Consider the following 23,488-nt stretch of genomic DNA (forward strand, 5'->3'; position numbering starts at 1 on the left):
TTGGGAGATTTGGTTGAGAGCACTGCTGATATGACAGAACCGAGGCTGCACTAATTATTAACAATTACCCTACAACAACACAGGCCGGCGCTGCGTGTGGATAGCGGTGCATGCGTGTTAAGAGGCTCTCAGAAAATCTCCTTGATAGTCTATTGCCAATCAAAACAGGCTTGATGCTGAGTGCTGGCAAAGTACCTAAGTACCTGAACATTCTGTACAAGTCAAACAGATTACGCTTTGCGTGTCTGAAATACTTCCACTGACTTATCTCGTGGAAGAAGTGATCATTTAATACCCTGGCTTTAATCTTTGCCAAGACTACGAAACGTGATGAAAACAGCCGCATGAGAATGTGAGCGGACTTAAGAAAACAGGAGCAATCTCCCAGGTTTATCTAAAACACGCCACTAGATGTCAGGTTTCTCCTGCACTTCTACCTAAAAACCTCAAGTGAGAAGGGTTGATAAATCACATCAAACAGGCCACTTCATCTTGCAATCTTTATCTGGGGCCCAAATCAGGTGAAAACTAGCTGGCTGAACAAACATCATTTGTTACCTAATACACAACAGGCATTTAAGACCTATGCATCATTAACTTAAGACATTGTGTAACTGATTAACAATGCTGTCTCTGATGAGAGAGCAGGTTAATAACCGAGAGATCACGTAGATGTTTCCCCCCTGATACCTCCACACTCGGTCTATTTAAAGATGTTTCAGTCTTCAGTTTGATACCTTCCTTTACCGGGGTCATGAGCAACATCTAAGACTCTTTCGGACAAGGTAAGAGGCAACACTATCAAATACTTTCAAACATCTTCTCAGTGGTAACACACACAAATAGTTCTTCTTCTTTTTTTTAATTCCAGCTTTTATTTCGATGTCTCATACATACTTTTAGAAAATCTTGCCAAGTAAGCTGACGCACACTGACAACATTGGCTAAATGCTTGAGGAAACCCTGCATTTTTCTACAAGCAAAACTAAATTGCAGCAACACTAAACGAGAAAATAACCATGTGAGTCACAGACACAGCCTTAAACACAAACTTGCACGTAACAGCACAAGATCTGAGACGGGAACGGTGGCAGACTGACAAACAGACGAGCGGGGCAGTTAGATTAGAGGATAACATTCAGTACACACGCTCACAAAATCAGCTCGGATACATTCAGAGTTTATCCTGCTGCAGTGTGCCGGGGCTGCTTCACGTACTCCCACATACAGACAGATGTACATATGTTAACGCGGGCCTCAGCGCGCATCTGAAACCTGCAGCAGGATGACACGCGCGGTGAGGATGATGCAGTGACTGTAATTACTGTAATTTCGGCTGCTGTAATTACTTCCATCCTCTTTGCTTTTAAGAGACATTAGTACTCCCTCCTCCACCGGAGTCCCCGAAGTGGCTGACAGAAAAAAAAGGAGGGTGGGGTGGGGGTGGTGGTTGGGGGGATCTCTTTAAATCAAGAGCATGAAACCCTTTGAAGAGACTTGCTCTATAGATGCTGGAGAGTCCCTTGAAGAGCTGGCTCGCAGCTGTAGGAAATGGAGGACAGGATAAGCTACATGGATCCTAATGTGTTCTTCGTGAACTGATAAGGTTGTTTAGTTGTTTGGGAGGTGAGACGCCTCCCGGTGTATGCGATTTTAGTGTGCGGCTGACCTCACATCACGGATAGCTGCCAATTACATAACCACGTGGGCTGCCTTTGCTCTCTTCTAATTGCTTGTCTGTTGATCCCTGTACCTCTGTGAGAGATGGGCTCATATACACACTTGTTGGTCTCTGTTGGCTTCTTTTTCTTACTGCTGCAGGTGGCTGATAAATACATCCACTATCAGATCTGTTCCCTCCACGGTGGTGACATCCTGCGATTTTAATTGCTTGCATATCTCCACACAGCACTCACAGCGCCATGTCCTCTCGATCTATAACCATAGTGTCCTCTGGACGGAGCACGGAGCTCGGCTTCAGTGGTAACTCATTAGTTTAAATTCCCACCATTCTAGTTTTATGTCTTTGAATTGCCTGACTCCTCTTCTGCTACCAGGGGTGAGAATACACTCGGCTCAGCTCCCCTCACATCCCAAACTCCCACTGGAGGAGGAGGACAGGGAATCTGGCATCGGCTCCACCCTTGACCTCACTGGCAGCTTCGAGGGCTGTAACCAACATACCAATCACCACTCCGACAAACCCTCACTGATGGAGGCAGGCACATTCCCCGGGGAGAAAGGTACAAGAGAGGCATAAAAAGGAGAGTGACACATACATCTCCCACGCTGGCAGCAGGTTTGACCTCTTTGAGGCGGTAAATTACAACAGCAGAAGCAAGCCGCATGCTCATTAGATAAGGACATGCTCAGGAGACACACAGTGCCAGTGGGATCATGTGGCCTCTCACTCAGCAGTGTTTGGCTGCATATGGGTTATGAATGTACTTTGTCAGATGGCTTCTATCTCTACATGTGAGAGGACACAGCTATCAGAGAGTCGAGCAGTGGCCAAAAACATGCTGCCATTTTGTTTTATCAAATAAAATCCCTTAAAAAAACGATTCCAGTCTAACCGTCTCTTTGCTGTTTTCTCCAGACAGATCTCCTCAGACCTCAGCAGTGAGTCCAAACAAGATCAAGAAGGTCCTCATCAATCTGTCCAAGATCCCTCTCCTCTTCCTCCTCCTCTTCCTCTTTGTTTGCTCCTTGGACACTCTGAGCTCTGCCTTCCAGTTAGCAGGGGGTAAGCGCTCTGACCCTCACTGCCCCATCAGCAGGTTCATAGTGACTCAGCCTGTTGATGTTTGACAAATAAGTGAGTCACCGAGCACCGGTTCACACCATCCTACTGGGCCCTGCTGCTGTATAATTTACTGCCGAGTTTGATCTGTGACCTTCTTGAAATTGGGGAAACAAACAGTTTGATTTTTGTTTAACATTGCTCTTGGCAACCTTGTGATTCCTTAGACTGGTATTTTTTTTAATGTGTGTGTTTCTGTGTATGTGGGCGGCATATCTAACCAGGTAAAGTGGCAGGGGACATTTTCCAGGACAATGCAGTGCTGTCTAACCCCGTGGCAGGGCTCGTGGTGGGGATCTTGGTTACTGTGCTGGTTCAGAGCTCATCAACCTCCACCTCCATTGTAGTCAGTCTGGTGGCCTCCGGACGTGAGTAGGCACATAAACGCATGTGCAACTGTGTGAGTGCCAGAATTTGGGTGTGTGCGCGTGTGTGTTTATTGTACGGTCTGCATAGTAGGCTTATGTCTCTGCAGGTTATTATTTTGCATATATAGATAAGTCAATAAACAGAAAACAAAAACCATTACTATAGCAATAAAAGCAGAGAAAATAACACCCCCATGGCGCCTTATTGGCAGCAAAATCAATTTGCAGTCTATAGTTCAAATTGAAATTTTCTGCCTCAAAGTCCAATAACAAGCCGTATTCCCTGTGGAGGGTCGAATCCATTACAATCGGTTTGTTATTTAGCATTATGGATTAAATTAGCAAATAAAGTTTGGGTTAAATTAACAAACTTTACCAGATGATTGTTCTTTAGAGTACAGGAAGATTTGCTTGCACACATTTCTCCAGCAGTCTAATGTAACTAAACTAAAGGATGAACAGCTGAGAGTGATGTTTCCTGTCATCTAGCATCTAAACAACCCCTTGAAAAATATTAAAACAAGCATTGTGTTGACTTTTCGCTCCATAATTCACATTCATGCTTTATTAATCTCCTGAAACTGCTAGGCAACCCAATAAAAGTCTGTTGTAAATGATTTATTTTTTGGGTGCTACTCTCAGCTGCCAATTTATGCACATGTTGTTTTTATTTTTTTGTCTATCTTTCCACCTTTTAGATGTTTATGTCAGCTTTTAAAAAAGTATAATGAAAGCATGATTAACATATGGTACTGTACACAAGTCTTGAGTTGCCTCTCGTTTCATTACATTTTGATTCCAAAGATCTACACGTGGTCTTGAGCAATAGTTCTCCAGGCTTTCTGAAGGTCTCTCAAAGTATTTTATTGACTTTTCATTTTCAGGTCAGTCCACATACCTGAACATTCTCAAAAGGACATTTTTTTTGAACCACTGAACACTGACCTATGAATCATTCAAGTTTAAAAAACACCACCTAACTGAAGGGGTGAACCAGTGTTATGTCTACACAAATAGAAAGAAACAAATTGCACTTTGTTACAGACTGTCGCAAAAACATTTGTTCTCAGTTCTTTAGATGAATCAACAAAAAACAAAACATGCCAAAGATAACACAGTTGGACAGGATAAAATAGTAGCTTTCCACCAACAGAGTCGTTTCCAAAGAGCTGTTAGCTGAAAACTCAGTGTGTCCTTGAGTAACCTGTGAAGGACAAAAGAAGAAGGCAGACCTAAACAAACTACTTACAGCAGATGAACAGTATCTGAAAATCATGTTCTTAACAAATAGGAATATAATCAATCAAAGATCTGACACAGGACCCGAGAAATGCATCTGACCCTTCACCTGATCCATCTACTGTTCAATGATGCCTCATCAGTAATGGTCTCAGTGGAAGGGTGGCTGTCAAGAAGCCATTTCAGAAGGAAGGAAAACAGGAAGAAAAGGCTGAGGTATGCAAGATTACACAAGAACTGGACTAAAAATTAGTGGCAACAGCTCTTATGGGGTGATTAATCCAAATTTGACATTTTTGGTTCAAATCATCATCATTATATCCAGATGAGGTCAGGAGAGAAGTACAAAGATAGAGATTAAAACACAGTGGGGCTGATGGAGATCTTTTTTTTAAAATTGATGCAATAATAAACAAAGTATTGTAGATTTTGATCCACCTTAACATTATTGAAGCAGTCTGAGAACATCACGACAGACCAACATCCAAAGAAGAGCTTTAAATGTCCTGCAAGAGCCCAGAGAACTATTCATGAAGACTGCTTAAAGAAAGAAACTCTGTTTTTGCCTTATATGTGTATATTTGCATGTTTCAAGTAATCACTGCACCCATTTCTATTTTCCTGGCAAAATATGAAGAAATGAGAGGTGGCTCAACACGCTAACTGCCCGACCTGAAAGAGCCATTTCGAGATTCCAGTACTGCAGTTGCAATTTGTAAAAACGATGTAAAATAAGTGTAGTCTGACAAGGTGAAGCAAGATTAGAGGGGCAATCAAATCCAACCTTTCTTACTCTGGGTAATGTCTCATCATCTCAGTCAGCCTTGTTTAAGACCATTATGTGGTAAGGTTACAAGAAAATGTTCAGGCTTCTGCACGTAGGTTTTCCACCTTTGCTCTGGTTTGTTAAAGTGAATTACATCAGTATGCAGGAGTTGCCACTCTGCTTCCAAAGATTTGTTTTAAATATGAGAGCCATGAGGATGATTAGAGGTAATTATCGGAGATTGAAAGATATGGAAAGGCATAAATGTTTGTCTTCCTGACGCCTGCCCTCTAGGTCATCACCATTAAAGGCGTATTCAAAAATAACCCATCTCCAAAGCCGTCTCACTTAGCCTAGAATTATAATCACCTCTCGTCTCCATTAAAACACATGTTGTATCAAAAAAGTGCAAGGTCATTTTCTGTAATTATATATATGATGCATTACAATTTGCAATGGTCTTTATGCATTTACAGTGTTTAGTTTTTTTGTAACATGCTTCTTCATTTTGGTCTCATCTCATAGTGTTAGAAGTGAGGTCGGCTGTTCCAGTCATCATGGGGACCAATATTGGGACTTCGGTTACAAACACCATAGTGGCCATGATGCAAGCGGCAGAACGAACCGAGTTTCAACGGTGAGTGACAAAACAGAGCAAGACCGAGGAGGAGAGTGGCGGTAGAATAGGGTGGGGGTTGAGGCAAGAAGACACTGAAATAGAAAAGTGAAGTGGATAAGTGGTTAGATGGAGGGAAGAGGGAAAAAAGCGTTAAGAGAGCAGAGGAGAAAGTAGAGGAGGATGATGAGAAAGCATCAGCAGCTGTAGATGCAGCTTCACACTATAATAATGGCACCAGTCCACACTAATCCCATACCAGTAACCAGTGCGTGAGACAGATGGCGCGTTAATCCATTACTACTAAAATAAATATCATTTAACCTTTCATAATATACACATGTCAAAACTCAAATGCTTATTACATCACTGCCAAAAAACAAAAAAGCAAAAGTTGTGCTGTGAATAGGAGATTAACAAGCAATCACTCTGAGTAGTTTATGATGCCCCTGGATAGCTAACACAGAAAATGACTGTGATCCACGATAGTGCTTTTGCCGGAGCAACAATCCATGACTGCTTCAACTGGCTGTCAGTCCTGGTTCTGTTGCCCCTGGAGGTGGCGAGCGGGTTCATGACTCGGCTGTCTCACCTGCTGGTCACCACCCTGAGGCTCGAGCCAGGGGAAGAAGCACCCGAGCTACTCAAGGTCATCACGGAGCCAGTCACCAAGCTTATCATACAGGTAAAACCATCAGACGCCATTTTTGTAATTTACTGTTTGCTAAGCCCCTTCATTGGACTGCAGCCCTCTATGATCTCAGCCTATTAACTGTGATGTTACTCACAGCAGGTCAGCAATGTTTTTATTTATTTATAATTTCTATTTATTTTCTTTTTCTGTCCAAAACCAAACATCACAGAAACCAAAATGTAAGAAATAGATTAAACACAACACGGTAGAAGGCAATTCTGAGCACATAATTGATGGGTGTCTCTGTCGAAACACCATAACTCAAAAAGCTTCAAATAAATTCTTATAAAGCTTTGTAGGGGTGTAGAGTCGGGTCATCAGCAACCCGTTAAAATTTGGCTTACATCCACCAAGGTCTTCGAGGCCAACTCAGTGATTTATTGGTCAAAAACTGACAAAAAGCATTTTCACTTAGGAACTATGATTCTTACAAGTGTGCTGTGTTTTGTCAATATATAGAAAGTGCCATATAAAGATTTCAAATATCATGTCACATTTGATCTTTGACCTCTCCTTCAAGGTCAGCAGACTGATCTGAAAGGTCGAAGTGCAATATGGAGCTACTTTAGTTATGTTTTTATTACTATTCTTTGAATTGACAACATATAGGCATAAAGGGAATGACACATGTGGACACATCTAAATATCACATTACTTTAGACCTCCCACCTTTTTTTAAAGATATAACAAGGTCAAACTTTCATAAAACGTCTTTTACCTTTAAAATTATGATTCAGATTCTCCTGCTGCCCTTGTCTGATTTTCACTGCACGACAACTTCTTAAAGTATCTTTAAAAAGAACAAAGAAAAAAAAAGAACATGTACAAAATACAACACTATTCCATTAAATGCAAACACTGCTCAGAGACTGAGCTGCCCTGGTGGAGGTTTTCATTCTCCATGTGTCTCTTGTTAAGGATGCATTACTTTCCACAGCTAATATCAAGGAGGCTATAGTAAGTAGTGCAAGTTTGTCCTACATGCAGCATTGCTAACATTAACCTGCTCATTTTTGACTTTGTCGACATTTATTACCCAAAAAACAGCAGAAATGTTGCTTAAAGTGGTGAATTTGCTACACAGTTGCTAGTTTTGCAGCTAATGGCTTTGCTCGAACCAAATAATCATATCACAATTTTTTTAAACAGTGATTTAAAAATTAAAATAATAATAATCATTTATTTATTTTAAATTTTTCTACTTATAATGACTGAACTTGACACTACACAGCAAAACAATGGTAAGGTTATTTCTTTAATGTCATTTCTTCAACATCATGAAACAGTTAAGTATAAAATAAATGATGCACATCATATTTAGAAATATCTGGACCATGTTTTCAAGTAAATACTGAAAATGTCATTTCAAACCATCTCATGTATCATCTACCTCATTAGCTGAGGTCACTGCTGAAAACTGATAAACTCGATCAGCAATTCAGCTGCTAAGCAAAAACAAAACAAAACAAAAAAAATGTGGTGAAAATGAATGCACATCTTCTTTCACCCTCAGCTGGACAAGTGTGTGATCACGGGGATTGCCATGGGGAAGGAGGGCATGAGGAACAGGAGCTTGGTGAAAGAATGGTGCCAGACTGACCCTGTTATGGTAATGTCTCATCTCTAGCCCTGTCTCCTTCACATGCAGACACACTGTGTCACTGTGTACTGGCGCCAAATGGAGCCTGTCACTGATGCCAGTAAAAATGGCCTGGCTAATGTCTTTCTTTCTTTCATCTATCCATGCATCCATAGTCTCATCACAACGTGAGCGCTGAAAGCTGTGACCCCAGCCATGACTTGCAAACACACGTGAAGTGTAAGTTAAAGCTCAGTCCTATCTGAATCTGAATCAATCATATAGTAAGCTGGAACTATTCTGTGCAACCTCATATCCAAAGAAGTTAGATATGACATAATACTGGTATACAAGCAGTGTCTTCTGGATAAAAGGCCTTCCTTATTTCAGCAAGACAAGGCCAAAACTGAACTGGTCTTCTCAAGTAAAATTTATTTACATAGCAAAATAGTCGATACAAGTATTACTAAGCAGCATGAGAACATTGTTAAAAACTATGGCAAATTAAATGGTGGTAAATTGAACTTCAAGTTTTGTCATTTTGCATAGTGTCTCAACTCATTTGTTAAGGTATAAATGCAGTAAAATATCCTGTTATTGTGGCTCTCTCTGTAGGTAGACATTTGTTTGCATCTGCTGAGATGTCAGACCTCACAGTGGGCCTCATCCTACTAGTCACCTCGCTGGCTGTCCTGTGCACATGTTTGCTGCTTCTAGTCAAACTGCTCAACTCTCTTCTGAAAGGCCAGGTAGCAAAGACCATCCATAAAGTCATCAACACAGGTCAGTGTAAATTTGAGCTACCAAATGTATAAATAAAAAATGAATATCTTGACTTGTTAGGAAATAAACTCATCAAATCTCTTTGTGGAGTTAAATGAGAACCTGTATCTATCATTTGCGTGCAGGTGGTAACTGTGAGAAACAGCTCACTTAATTTTAAGGTGACAAAATCACTCGAAAGGTGAAAACTAGCCCTCAGAGGGCTTCACCACTGAGACTGTACTGCAAAAGCATTTACAGGTTGAAATGGAAGCTAAAAAGCTCCAAGCGTGACTTCTCACCACTGCTTTTGTTACCTGTTGAAGATCAGGCTCTGGCTACTGGGCTGGGGTCTGCATACACTCAGCTTTATTGTTATTATATCTTTATGGGTTCTTCGCTAGCTTTTTGTTAGTGTGCTGTCTGTGATGACATTTGCAAATAGTTAATAAACAGAGGAGTTACTTCTATCCTGGATGCAGTTTTCACTTTTCTGTCCTTTGGTAGAATAAAAATAAAATTACATCTATATTTGCTAGTGACAAAAGTTGAAGGTGCAACACCATTTCCCCCTCGCAGCAGAAAAACTGACTGTAGTTAAAAAAAAGACAAAGCCTTGATGCTCTTTTCTCTCTTTCCACCCACCTCTTTGTAAAGTGAGAACCAACATGATGTTACTGCAATGTGAATACTGAAACTAACACACTAATACATTCCATTATTGCATCACATAAATATGTAATGTGATTGCATGAAGCTGTACTTTGCAACACACATAATAACCCAGGTTAAACTGCTACAGTTACTAAAGAAGAAAAGGCCAGTGTAACTAAGCTGGAAGAAACTGATGTGAGAAGGCAATTGGAAAAGGTGCAATGGGAGTGAAAACCTCTGCAGGGATATACTAACAATGGGCAAATTTACATATGCACATGGATCGCGTTCAATTCAGTAATGACCAAAATCTCTAACAAGAGAAGTGCAGATTGGAAGTGCAAATTTTTGCCCAGATTGCTGATGGATTTGAGAAACACCATCAGCAATTTGGGCAACCGTTGTGAGCTGTCCATGGTACTGAAATGCTAAACACAATGGCAATGGTGAATTCAAGCTTCTTCTTTTTAAAAGCTATTCTTATTATGTGTCTATATATTATAATTATTAGTTTTACATGTGTGAGGGATGTCGTGAAGCCTACAAAATTCACACAAAAATCATGTGAGAGTTTATTGAAGCCCTGCCTGACTTCTCGATTTGAAAAGCTTCAGAGCTCGAGTGAAACTTCCAGCTCATCCATCACCTTCAGAACACCACAGTCTACATGTTCTAATATGCCTTTTTAAAAATTATTATTCTTGGTGGTTCCTCTGCTTATCATCAGTTTCTGCAGTCATTGCAGGAACAAAATAAATGATGACATGGCTGCAAAATGAGTAAACTGGCCATTGTAAATATTAGTAAATCACCCTGTATCAAAGTGAAACTCCAATAAATATTGGCCAGCTCCAAATATGCATGTTTCCTTGCCTTGTTAACCCATAAGAGGGAGTTCTCAGAATGAGCTTTCAGGGTGTTGGTGGGTTGTTATGACTGCCTTTGATCACCAATTCTTCGTAGTTTTAGCATCAACAGACAGATGAGTGTAGAACTGTTTAGCTTAACATAGATTCTTAACTGAAGGGGGTTACATGGAAAATGTAAGCACTTTATTCTTTAAAGTTAAAAGTTTCTCTTGTGCATCACTGCAGATCTTCCCTATCCATTTGGGTGGCTGGCAGGATACATCGCCATGTTTGTGGGTGCAGGTGTGACATTTGTGGTGCAAAGTAGCTCTGTCTTTACTTCAGCCATGACTCCTCTTATAGGTGAGTGACGTATGTTTTTACTCTTTTGAAAGTCAAAGTCTGCTGTGCCCATGCCAGCAATGCCCACAAATCCTCTTACAAAGCTCCTATAATAAGAGGTTTGGCCTATGAAACTCTAAACTTCCATTTGATTTGTTGGAACAGGTCACTCTTAAATTGTCTCCTTCTACAGAGATCTACAGAGATTGTTTAGGTTTACCTCATTCATGCTGACCTGCAATGAGCCACTTGTTTGGTTTAATTGGATGATATAATTGTATTTGGTCATACTTTATACATAGAGTATACTAAAAATATATATAAAAATTGCTTTATCGTTGGGGATCAGCTTTAACCTTGTAGGAGCAGCTTGCTAGATTAAGTGCTGAGGAACAGCATGACTAAAGCTATAAAGACCACAATCAATCCTAGAATGGGGAGATGCATGTTTTCAAGTGATCATCACTCAATTTCCTATAGTTGATGCAAAAAATAATCCTGCCACCTCCCTAACTTGACACAGAAAACCTGGGGTCACCATGAAGCAACTGAAGGACATATTATGACAATAAAAAAAACGTGTTTTCAGTAAGTGGTTCGTGTTATGAGCCATTTACTTCTGCATCTCAGTTGTTGTTGCATTGGTGTCAGTTTCATTTTCAAGTGAATCCTTCCTAAGTCAGTGTCACCCTAACCCTGGTGCAATAACTGTCTCTGGCTCAAAAATATATCAGGAAGGTTACGTAATGTTTCCTTGTCCACTCTTTGCTCAGAGATTCGCAGATCATACAGAAGGAGATGTAACAGTTTGAAAACATTCTTTGAGGCTTTGATGCAGGAAAAAACTGATTTATTTGCCCCCAGTTTTGACTTGACGCCTCATATGCAGCAATAATGTGGAAGTTTTGTCTGAGTGGCAACATGTCATTCCGGAGAATACAGGAGGGGGTTTCGGCACCCTAAACACTAATATAAATGGTAAGGAGCTGTGATGCTGTCACTTTGGTGGGTATAATGGGCAAACATAAGACTGGCAGTTTGTGGTCTCCAATTCCAACAAGTCCAATGAATTGGTGTTTAGATAACAGAGGGATACGCTTCATTGACCAGTAGTTATAGTTTCATAGGCTAGGTAAGGAAGGTTCATGAATTTTCATTTCAATATTTCATCCCAGTTATTGACATCATCTAGCTACTCAGCCCAGTCTGACCATTGCTGCCTGGTGCCATTTGACTTGGCTGAGGAAGTACAGGCTGACGTGCAGATGAGTAAATGTTTGTCTGACTTGTTCCTCTGTTTTCAGGCTGCGATAATTTGAAGTATTTTGCCACTGCTGCTGCTGCCATCGTAAAAAATGTGGGTTTTGCTGAAGTTTGAACCTTTAAATCATCAACATAAACAAAGAATTTACCAAAACAGCTATTTATTATAAACAATTAATGTTTCATAGTACTCAGAAATTTTTTCTCCATGAGAAGATATTAACATTCTCCAGAACAATCAATAATTTCCTGTAAGTTAGTGCTGCTGCAACCCACACAAACAGTTATACAGGATACTTACACATGGCAAAAGCCAAGCCACCCACATGAACAGCCCTGCAATTAACCCATGCATTATAATAGAAACTTTAAAGTTGTCCCTCCTGCTAAATTACATTCCTGGCTATCCTCCTTTCCCACATATTAAAGCACATACACATAATATATAGCTTGGGTATCATGGAGATACAGTGTTAGACAACAGGAGAGCAATACAGGCAACCTTACTGGTCTTAAATGTCTTCAGGAGGCAACAGATCTCCCTTCCTAACAGCGGAACAACTAACTGTCTTCATTGCCATTGACTCTAAATAGCTGTGAATGCTACCATCCCTCCACACCACACAGCACAGCCTTTCCCTCCCCAATGACCCATTTTTAGCTCTTTTTAGTGTCTCCCCCTCACCCTCAATCACCCACACTTGTCCCCCCCATCAGATTGTCTTTCTCATGAAACCAATCACCTGGATATCTGTCATGTTCTGGCCTTCAATTACATCACAGAGCTTGTGCCATACTGATTAAACAGTGTATAGAAGGAAATCTAAAACATTTTATAAAAATACTAGCATTTCAGGGCAGACCTATTACTTTAACCTCAGTCATTTTGACCATTTGTAGGTCAGGAACAAGCAGCTTGTTGATTGCTGACTTTTTACATACCTTTCCTTTTAGGTGGGTGTGGAGGAATAAAATCACAGTTCAGGGGTTTTTAAAAGTAGCCAACATTATTTTAGTTCCTGCACGGCTTTTTGAATGGCCAGAATGGTGAAAAAGCAGAACATTGTCCATCCAGCTGAGCACAAACCCTTTAAAAATAAACCTGATCTAAGCACATGTTCTAACAGTGGTGTTAATAGACGCCACATTTGTGATATTTCCTCCAAGTGGAACTCCTGTCAGTGGAGCTTGAATTAGATGTTACCAAAGACACTCAACCACTGAAACTTACTGAAACCAACTCTCCAGTAAACAAATAAAGGTATGAATGAAATACATGATGCAAGAGGGTTTAGGAGAGGTTAAAACTTCAAAGGTTTCTCTTGGTTTGGGTGTTTGTTTATTTTTTAAGATTGAGGAACTGCTGAAAATTACTTGTTATCCACAAATATGCCAGAACAGTGTACCAGTGTAAAGTTTTTACACAAGTTACTTTGTTTTTCAGTTGTCACAACAGGGGACACATACAGAGAGAACTCCACTGACAACAACGCATATCAACTGTACCTGAAAGAATTACTGTTGTGTTCTTGCTGCTCATAAACTGCACTCTCCCCCCCAAGGCCAGTGGTTTCTCCTCTACAACATAAATTCTAACACCGCAACCTCTATCCACGTTTATGGTTATCCTGATAAACTGTTAATAAAGGGACTAAAAGTTTGCTGTATTGCTGATTCATTTAGTAAATAATTAATATGCTTGTGCTCTCATGCTGATGAGAAAATACCTCAAATTTCCTTGTTTAGTAATGGCCTATTTGTGAACTAGACAAGGCCAAATAAGGACACGAGCCTTACTTCCACCGATGAGTCTCATGTGTAAGAGTATGTTGCATAATTGGCATTGTGAGTTGCTGGCTAAAGGAGAGATGTAAAATTGAATCACGAGGCTGTTAAACAGTGATAAATGTGAGATGAGAATAATTTCGTATTTCATACAGGAGTAATTAACCAGTTTGAAATCATGCAAAAAGACAACAGAATATAGGCACAGAAAATGATTCCTAATCTGCAGATTTGTGTCTACACTTAAGCTCTGCCTTCCCTTCAGACCTTAATATTACCATGTTGTAGCCTCATGCATAGAAAGCAACTGAGAGTAAATGTTTTTAGAAAAGTTTCATTACATGTAATTACTTCTTATTAAGATATAATTTTAAAAAACACACAAATACAGTGATAATTTTCAGTATGGCTTCCATAGAGCTCAATCCACCAAAACAGCTTTTCTTAGACATTTTGATGCATAATGACTGAAGAGATTGGATTGAGTAGAATGAAGAATGATTGTTTGTTTATGTTTTGGTTCTTTTTTTGGGGGGGTGGGGGGTGGGGGGGGGCTAATTTACCATTACCTCTGTGCCTGAGCCCTAACAGATTTGTGACCAGGGTAAGGGTAATTCTAGGTTCTTTTCCCTTTTTGCTAAGTCTTCTGTGAGAAGCCTTGATAACCCTTGAGTCACATTAAATCTCTGGTTTGCTCTTGTTTTTTCAGTTAAGAAATGTTGTGAAGTTGAGTTCTATTGTCTCATGCACTGAATTCAAAATTCTTATTCATACCTTCTGGATTATTTTAATTTATTATTTGCTTGCTTTAACAAAGGTTTTTTGCAATCTCAGCAGATTGTTCAGAATGCCATTATGAGACTTATTTACATATCAGTCTGTTGCTTATTCATTTACACCGGCTTACCAGTAAATTTAGTTTCCACTGACTACCAAGATTTTGTTTTTGACTTTTAGAGCGCTACATGAACAAGCGACAGCATACATCTGTGAACATTTACATCCATACATATTGGGGGTCCTTGAGGTCATGTGAGCGGGACCTGCTGGCTGTCCATCATACTAGACTGAGAACTATAAAAAAGATTTCACAGCAATGGCCCCCATAGACTCTGGAATGCTTTCCCTCTTAGCCTGAGAACTGGTTTCGTTTAAAAGTCAGCTAAAGCTTTTTGTCTTTATATTTTTAGCACTTTTGTTGTGAAATTTATCTTGAAAGGTGCTTTATAAGTACAATTTTCATTTTACTTGCTTTACTTATATTTATACAAAAGTGTTTCCTTCTTCAGCTTTCAGTTGCAACCTTCTTTTGGCAGTCACTAATCATCCTATCAGCCAAAGATATAGTTCAACCTTTATGAGAAGGATTTCTTTTTAAAATTAAAATACTACCTGGTGTTCATCTCAAATAGCATGTACAAAAATATTTCTTATTTTGTCTCTTATACCCGTGATGTTTCCCTTCGACTATCTCAATAAGTGTTAAGCCACCTGGAGAACAATTTTCATAACTTATTGGGTTATTACTGCTAGTACATGATGAGGGGTAATTTCTGAGATGTATCATAGATGGCATTTGTATTTGTCACAAAACATCTTAAGAACTCTCAGTACAGCTTAGTGATGCCCTATAAAAATTTCAACAGGAACACAACACTAATTATATTTTCTGGTAAACCACTAGGATATGCTTTACAGCATTTGGCTTTGTCATCTTCATCAGGTATTGGTGTAATCAGTTTGGAGCGGGCCTATCCTCTCACTCTTGGGTCCAACATTGGCACAACTGCTACAGCCCTGCTGGCAGCTTTGGCCAGTCCTGGGAACAAACTTGCAGCTGCCATACAGGTAGGTTTTGTTTGTTTGTCTGGATACAAAGGACATATGATACTACTACTACTACTACTACTAATGATAATAATAATAATAGTAATAATAAAAAGATAATATGCAAACTTATTTCCTGGGAGTTGCTGTGGAAAATGTAATTAAAAACAAACATCACATGTTTAAACTGAAAACTTTTATTTTGCTTTGTATTTGCTGCGTTTTGACATCATGGCCGTAACCTGCTTCATCTGAGCTTTGTATAAGTAATCAAAATCAGCCATATATTTCCAAAATAGCCCTCTTGTTGCCTAACATATGGTAGCTGTTTGAAAGATGTAACCAAAACATAGCAAGTTTTAGCTGGCTGGAGAAAAACTCCACAGTGTGAGGTATTTTGTGATGTAGTGTTACAATAAGCTACCCATGAAAGCTACGTTGCATAATTGGAATATATTTATGATGTCAGTGTTACATTATAATAAATCAGTAGACGCTTTCTACTGGTATGACTTTGAGTTGACATTGGTGTTATAATTGCACCCTTGATTACACATTAAGCATTTGAATTCTTAATTATTAGGTCTCTTGTCTTCTAGATTGCTCTGTGTCACCTTTTCTTCAATGTTTCTGGCATTCTGTTGTGGTATCCTCTCCCATTCATGCGTCTACCGATAAGGATGGCTCGTGTTCTCGGTGAGCGCACTGCCAAGTACCGCTGGTTTGCAATCTTGTACCTACTCCTCTGCTTCCTGTTGCTTCCATCACTGGTGCTGGGCCTCTCACTGGCTGGTTGGCAGGTGATGGCTGGAGTTGGGGCTCCTTTCTTGGGTGTAACCATCTTCATTACTATGGTGAATGTAATGCAGTCCCGGAGCCCCCATCACCTGCCAACCAAGCTCCAGAACTGGGACTTCCTGCCCAAATGGATGCACTCTCTCAAACCACTGGACCACCTAATTGCCAAAACAGTTCTCTGCTGCAGCTTCTCTTGTGAAGATGGACAAGAGGAAGAAGAAGAGACACCAATATCTCCAAGTACAACCTCTTGCAACAAACACACAGAGTTTGCTCAGCTTGCTTACAACAACCCAGTCATGGATTACCTGGATGAGAGAAGACCAGATGTACCAGTTCTTAAATTAAAAGGTTTAGAGAGGTGCAACAGTACTCCTCTGTAATTCATCCAATAATGAGGGCTTTTTCTTCCATTTTGTCAAAAAGAATAGGTTTTAGAAAAGTAATTTTTAATTTTTTGGAAATAAACTGATTTGTGATTACTGACTGACTGACTTCATTTGAAGTGGAAAGCCATGGGAAATATTACAAGCTCAGGATGAGATGTGAGTTCAGAAAACACCAACTAAGAATCAATGAGGAGAACAAATTTTTTTGGCCAATTTTCAACCAACGATTCCCTCATAATGAATGTCTATACTCTATCATATACTGACCTTTTATATTATTTAAAAAGTTATAGACATATTTTTTTTTTTTTTTTTTTTTTTTTTTTATTTTATATGATTATTTTAAATATGATTTATTTATCTTATAAAACATAAATTGTATTGACTAGACTAACTGACATTAATAAATGGATGAATAGACATGTTTTAATACACTCATTTCTATATGATTAAATTATGACACAATGATTCTCATTATCTATGAAAACATAATAAAAAAATAAAAAAAAAAAAAAATTTATTATATAATCATGTATAACTATTTAGACAGACATTTTCATCATAAAATTAACCTTATAATAAGACTGCATAATTATCTATATCTAGATTATTATAACAGAGCACAAAACTTAAAAAAAAATGCTTACTGCAAACTAGTTTCTGCATTCAAAGCAGTGGTAGGAAACCCCTACAACCCCTCTTTTGATCTGTGTTTTAAAAAAAATGATTCGTATTTCATTATTTTTAGATTTTTTGTGGCTTATAGGTGCAAACATTGTGCCTGAAATGAACAAATAAATGAATGAATGAATGAATTCTTACATTTATATGACATGTTCCTGGTCTTGTTGACCACAAAAAGCACTTTTTACTACAAGTGACATTGTACGTGTCTCAGTCATCCAAGTCATGGTAATCTAAGGAGCGACCGGACTTCTTCATATGTCACGAAGACATTTCACCTCTAGTCCAAGAGGCTTCTTCAGTTCCTCAAGAAATGAGGTGGAAATACAGACAGTCTCAAGGTCCCTCTTCAACTCTGTCACTACTGTCCCACAAAAAATACACACAGGTATGGCATGTACAGTTTCACAGTTTGAAGATTCCCTAAAACTAAGATTTTTCGTGTGCATCTAAAAACCATCTTAATATTTACAGGTCAAATGTGACCCAGGACAGCCTCAATGTAGCACCTGTACAATATATAAAATTTTAGTGTTTTCTTTTTTTTAGTTTTGTATATTTTGGGTCACATTTACTGCTGTCAAATGTCAACCCGGGTTAAACTTCACCCAAACAGTGAGGATTTACACAGACATCAAGGATTCTGCAAAGAAACCAAACAATTTTATCCAGTTTAAAAATATTTAATAAATTCATTAAAAATAAACATCACCATGTGTAAGAATGCTAGAATGAGTATAAAACAATAATAATTATTAGGCCTTATTTCCCACAGAATGCAGAAGTGGTTGAGAAATATATTTATTTTATCTTCTAGTGTTTGGAGAAAAATCAAGAAAAAGCAATGAGCACTGTTTAGTCCAGAGTTTAATAAAACAATCATATTACCAAGTGGAGAAATGTTTGATCATTTAGTGAAAATACCATGTATTCACTGGTTATATAAGTCTTAGTGGGCGACTGAATACACAGAGACTCTACAAGGAATTCAAAGAATCACCACATTAGATGCTTGATGTTATCTACAAAGAAGTGTATGAATGTGGCATGAACGTGTTGCGGGCTGTGTGTGTGTTGTAGTTTTTGTGTGTGTATGCTTTTCCAAGTGGGTGAGTATGCACACTCGGGAGGTGTTGCTGAAAGTGTGAATATGTGCCGTTTTCTCTGCTGCTCTGAAACAATTGATAAAGAAAGAGAAAAACAGAAAAGAAATATGGACTCGCTGAAATGCGCTGATGTAATAAGAGAACAAAGTCAGAGAACAAAGGTGAGAGACAAAGACATGATGAACTGAAGAGCGAACATTAGCCTGCCAGTAATTTTTCTTCAGAATCGTCAAAAATAAGAGTTTGTTTATTAAGATTAGTCTTCTTTGGTTTCACAGTTCACCTTTTCTTTAATTAAAAGCACCGTCTTGTCTTCATGTCTCTCTGATTTTGCTGTAGTAGTTTGCTTTGATGTTCAAAAGTCGCCAATAGACATGCCAGTCTGCACTGAGTTTACACCGCCTTGCTGAGTCATTTGAACCTTGAAGGCATCGGAGAGCAGCATGAGAAGAGAAACTACCATGAGCCCTTGAACCTCACTCTTACATCCACTCATTATAAAATACACCCAGCTCTGTTCCTTCTTGTGAGAGGTGATGTGAGTGCTGATAATCATTTGTGTGGGTGCAATTTGGATCAATGCTGGAGTCCAGCAGGGCAGGGTCACTCCAGCCAAGCCTTTTTGAGTCCAAGGATTCACAGTGAGGACCTGGCGCTGCCAGGACTTTCTGCTGCTTTTTGTTCAGTCTCTGCAATATTGGACAGAAAATAACACGATCGTTCACGCATTCACGCCTCTAAGTGCCCTTTCTCTTCACTCATCTACGATGTGTAAAGTGTTTCAATGGTTTTTCCATTTCTCCCAGTGCGATTATTGTGATCCCATTAACGTGGAATCTGTTACTTCCTACCTTATGCTCTCTCACTTATTTACTCTGCATTGCTTTCCAGGTGGCGCGAAGCTCTATGTGAGCAAAGCAAAAGAAGAAACCAGTCCACGAGACTCAATTAAATTCTGTTTTATTTACATAGTGTCAAATCACTGCAGCAGTAGCCTTAAGGCAATTTATATTGTAAGATCAGCGGGAGACCTGAGCAGCTCCAGTGTGAAGGAAAAACTCCCTTTTAACATCAGACGAAACCAAGAAACACTGGAAGAGAGCCAGAGATTAATAATAACTAATGATTAATTGCAGATTGGTGTATAAACATGTAATGAGTGAACAAGAAACACTCAGTGCATCATGGGAAGCCCCGAGCACCCTAGGCCTATTGTAGCGCAACTAAAGGCGGATTCAGGGTCACCTGATCCAGCTCTCTATCAAAAAAGAAAGTTTTAAGTCTAATCTTAAGAATAGAAATGGTGTCTGTCTCCCAAATCCAAACTGGAAGCTGGTTTCAAAGAAAAGGGACCTGTAATAAAAACTTGTAAAAGTCATTTTCTTCTGCTGTTTCAGGCTGAATTGTTTTGTGTGATGATGAAGTCACGCCGCATATGTTTCAGCAGCTGTGTTCATGAACCCTTTCAACCCTCAGTCCTTCTAATTTTGCTTGCAAGGCATTATGCTTCACCACCCAAGTGCTGATTTAGCAATAATCTATCATCAGCCTTTTCTCCCTTTGTGATGCTGATTATTTCTCTGAGGCATAACAACATACTTAGTCCACATAATCATCCAGAGACATCATTAATGAAAAGGAGAGGGCAGAAGAGGTGTAAGGAAATAATGATTGTGAAGTCATCTGGTGTTTTGGGCTCTGAAGCATTAGTCAATATATTTGAGTTTGGAGTGTATGAAGTTAAAACGAATGAGTGATTCTTTTTGATTCCACATTTTTGGTGGTGTTAAAATTGCCTCCTTGATTTCTGATATTCTAGCGCAGAGTTTGAGTTTAGCAGTCCTGTGCTTTGGTTCGTGCCTTGAGTTCTATTAGTTTGCAATAGTCATTTTAGCTCCCTCAGCTTTACCCTGTGAGTCTTGTTGCCTCTGTGTTAGAAATGTGGCTTTTGGGTGTTTCCTTTTTTTACCTTGGCAGCTGGTTTAGGCTGTTTGTCTGATAGTCTTATCTTTGCCTGTGTCTATAGATATAGATATAGTCCAGTCTTCATCTTTATCAGTTGTCCTTCCTGGTTTTGTTTTTAGTATATTTTTTCCTTGTCTGTCATTTAGTGCTGTGTGGCAAAGGAAGGAACCAAACAGGGGACTCAGAAACAAAGGAATAAACTAAAAGAAGCAGCTTTATTGCTGTAACTAATTAAACTCAACAGTACAAACATACAAAAACTCAGAAACTAGGAATTATCAAGTAGGAATAAATGAGGGACCGTGGAACACAAGGAAACACACAGCAAATGAAAAAACAATGAACAGAGGGAGACTGAGGACTTAAATGTGCAGGACAAGAGGAGAGGGGAAGCAAAACTGAACACACTGTACACTGGACAAGAAACTGTCAAAACAAAACAGGAAGCACGATAAACATGGAGATGAAGACAGGCTTGACACTTGGACCAGGGAGAAACAGACATGGGGACATGACTGACTGGGTAGACAAGAGATAAACAACATGAAAACAAGGCTGACTAAACACAGGAGAGGAGTAGACACTGAGGGAAGAAAAACTCAAAGATCCCTAAGAACTAAAAGCTAAAAGACACATGATGTAAAAATAACCATGGAACTATATTCACAATAAACAGTATAATGTCCATAAACATAGAAACTTTAAGTTAAAGACCCAGTGCCATCACATTGTCTCTGCTCCTAGCACCAGATCTGTATTCCGTTTGGATTAGAAAATTATCCTTTATTCTTCAGCCTCTCATAAGAAAACAAATTGATCTTTCATGGCCCGTGGCTGTTGGGCCTGTTGGGATTACGTGTTTATCCAAACTAGCAGAAGCTTTCCACTTAAACAGTTTGCAGTTCTGTTTCAAAACAAAGGTACTATTGTCCCACTATGACATTATCAATAAATGGACTGGTACCAAACATCCTGTGTTTAATTACACTTTTCTTCTAATAACAAAATTATGGTATCACAAGGACACATTCCTTTGTTGTTTTTCATGTTGATCACCAAGCCTGCACATGATTTGTGGAAATAATGAGTGTAAATATAGTCAAAACACAGGTGTAATGCAATATCTATAACTCCATTGTGTTTTATGGGGAAACACAATTATAGTGTATACATAGAAGCCTCGCAGTGCAGTCCAGGCCACCTCTAACTTGTCCAACACCTGGAAATAATGGTACACGTTAAATGATGTCCAGAACTAGAAATTATCACTGAAAGCTTAATTTCAGGTAACTGTGTAAATACAGGAAGTGTTCAAACTGAAGCTGTGCAAATGAGTTATTACTGTGTGGGCAAAGTTCACACACTGTAAGCCACTGCCACAGGTAAAAAAAGACCTCTGCCACAATCTAATATGGTCTAATGGTAGCCTAACTGGAAGTAGTGGTTCTGGGCTCTTATCTGCTTAGGGAGCCCCCTGGGTGGAAAGTGGACGGCCAGCCTGTACCATTTAGAAACATTAGCATACAGTTTCGACTCAGTACCCTTTCAATTTAAAAATGACCCTTGGATTTTCATATTTTTCCCTCCCCACTCAGAGATATAGGGAGCGAGAGCGAGGAAGAGAGAGACAGAGAGAAACAGATGGGAGTGTTTCGGGGGGGAAACTGGCTCTTTCGCTGCTGGACAAGGTGGGTGGTTGATTTGAAATATTCAGTGCTTTCAGTGTTGATGCTGATATTGTGTACAGGCTCGTTGTGAAAGTTGTTTATACAGCATGTTAGGGGTTCCTGAATGCTGGCTGATGCAATGATGCTTCACTTCAGTTACCTAGCATGCACAGAATGTGTCATTTATTCCTGTTTAAATGGCAAACCAAACAGCATTATTATCCTTATTCAGAGCCATTTATGGCAATCATTTTACACAACGCGGCTTTTTAACGACTGCAATTTCTCAAATGTTTTGATAAGTTGGTTTGCTGTTTTGATAACTTACAATTACATGTATGCGTGTGGCTGGAGTTATACCAATCTCAAGGTCATACTCAATTTATATCTTTAGCTGAAATATTTCAAGCTCTACGTTCACAATAAATCTTGCTTTATCTGCTTTATGCGTTGGTGCTTTCCATTAACTCCATCTGGGCTAGGGCTTTCCATCATCAGTCAGCATAATAATGCAAACAAACAGGATGTTGCAATGCAGTAGAGACAGACAAGCGAACATGTTGTATAGCACTGTGAACAGGATGCATCTAATGGCAAAATATAAGGAAATGAAAGCAGAATTTGTGAAAGCAGGAATAAGAATGAGCTGTAAAGTAAATATGTGCATTAAAGAAGAGACTGAAATCTGATGTCTACAAAGCAAGGTGGTTTCTATTTTTAATCAGCCAAAAGCCATGTGTTGCCTGGTCCTCATGACATGCATAAAGAATATAAAAACAGCTGAATGTAAATTGCAAGATTGGAGGGAAAAGTAGAAAACAGCATCTGACAAGCAGGCACATTTCCAGACAACGAGACAGAAGCAAAGAACAGGAGGACAAACAAGACTCTTTGACGTCATGCAGTCCAAGCTGGGATATAACATTACATGTGGATACAAAAAACGTTCAGTATATTTAGCTTCCTGTAGACTTGCTAATGTGACAACCACACTTAGAAAACTATGCAGTGTATAATGTGTGTTTTTTTTTAGCATTTCCTCCATATGCAATTTTCTGTTCTCACTTTTCTGCATCACTATGGCTTCATGTGATTTATTCTGTACACTGGTACATTATATGTTATATAAAAGTACTATTATTTTGATTCATTTGGTGATGCATGAGCTAACATGTCCATACACATAATGTCAGTGTGTCAGTGATATTCTCTATATTCCCACAATTCACATTTTCATGGAAGTCGTTACAGCCTAATCTCATCTAATTTAATTGGATTTTAGCTAACTTAATGATCAGTTATATAAGATGATATATTACATCAAAATTTTGGC

General features: G+C 39.1%; 1 protein-coding gene across 4 annotated transcripts; it reads left to right on the plus strand.

The window, feature by feature from the left end:
• Positions 1-677: 677 nt before the first annotated feature.
• On the plus strand, positions 678-16,830 carry slc34a1b (solute carrier family 34 member 1b). Of its 4 annotated transcripts, none has more exons than XM_005467775.4 (14): positions 684-785; positions 904-1,021; positions 1,910-1,983; positions 2,058-2,243; positions 2,600-2,746; positions 3,028-3,171; positions 5,702-5,813; positions 6,282-6,477; positions 8,000-8,095; positions 8,242-8,305; positions 8,681-8,848; positions 10,576-10,692; positions 15,443-15,567; positions 16,146-16,830. In XM_005467775.4, exons 3-14 carry the CDS (start codon positions 1,923-1,925, stop codon positions 16,725-16,727), a joined length of 1,998 nt encoding a protein of 665 aa, XP_005467832.1. In that variant the 5' UTR covers positions 684-785; positions 904-1,021; positions 1,910-1,922; the 3' UTR covers positions 16,728-16,830. The 4 variants fall into 4 exon arrangements, with proteins under 4 accessions (XP_003455260.1, XP_013133011.1, XP_005467832.1 ...); XM_013277558.3 differs by having other exon boundaries at positions 685-785; positions 1,822-1,983; XM_003455212.3 differs by lacking the exon at positions 904-1,021 and having other exon boundaries at positions 678-785.
• The last annotated feature ends 6,658 nt before the right edge of the window (positions 16,831-23,488 follow it).

The sequence above is a fragment of the Oreochromis niloticus genome, linkage group LG2 (assembly GCF_001858045.2).
Source record: "Oreochromis niloticus isolate F11D_XX linkage group LG2, O_niloticus_UMD_NMBU, whole genome shotgun sequence".
NCBI classification, from domain to species: domain Eukaryota; kingdom Metazoa; phylum Chordata; class Actinopteri; order Cichliformes; family Cichlidae; genus Oreochromis; species Oreochromis niloticus.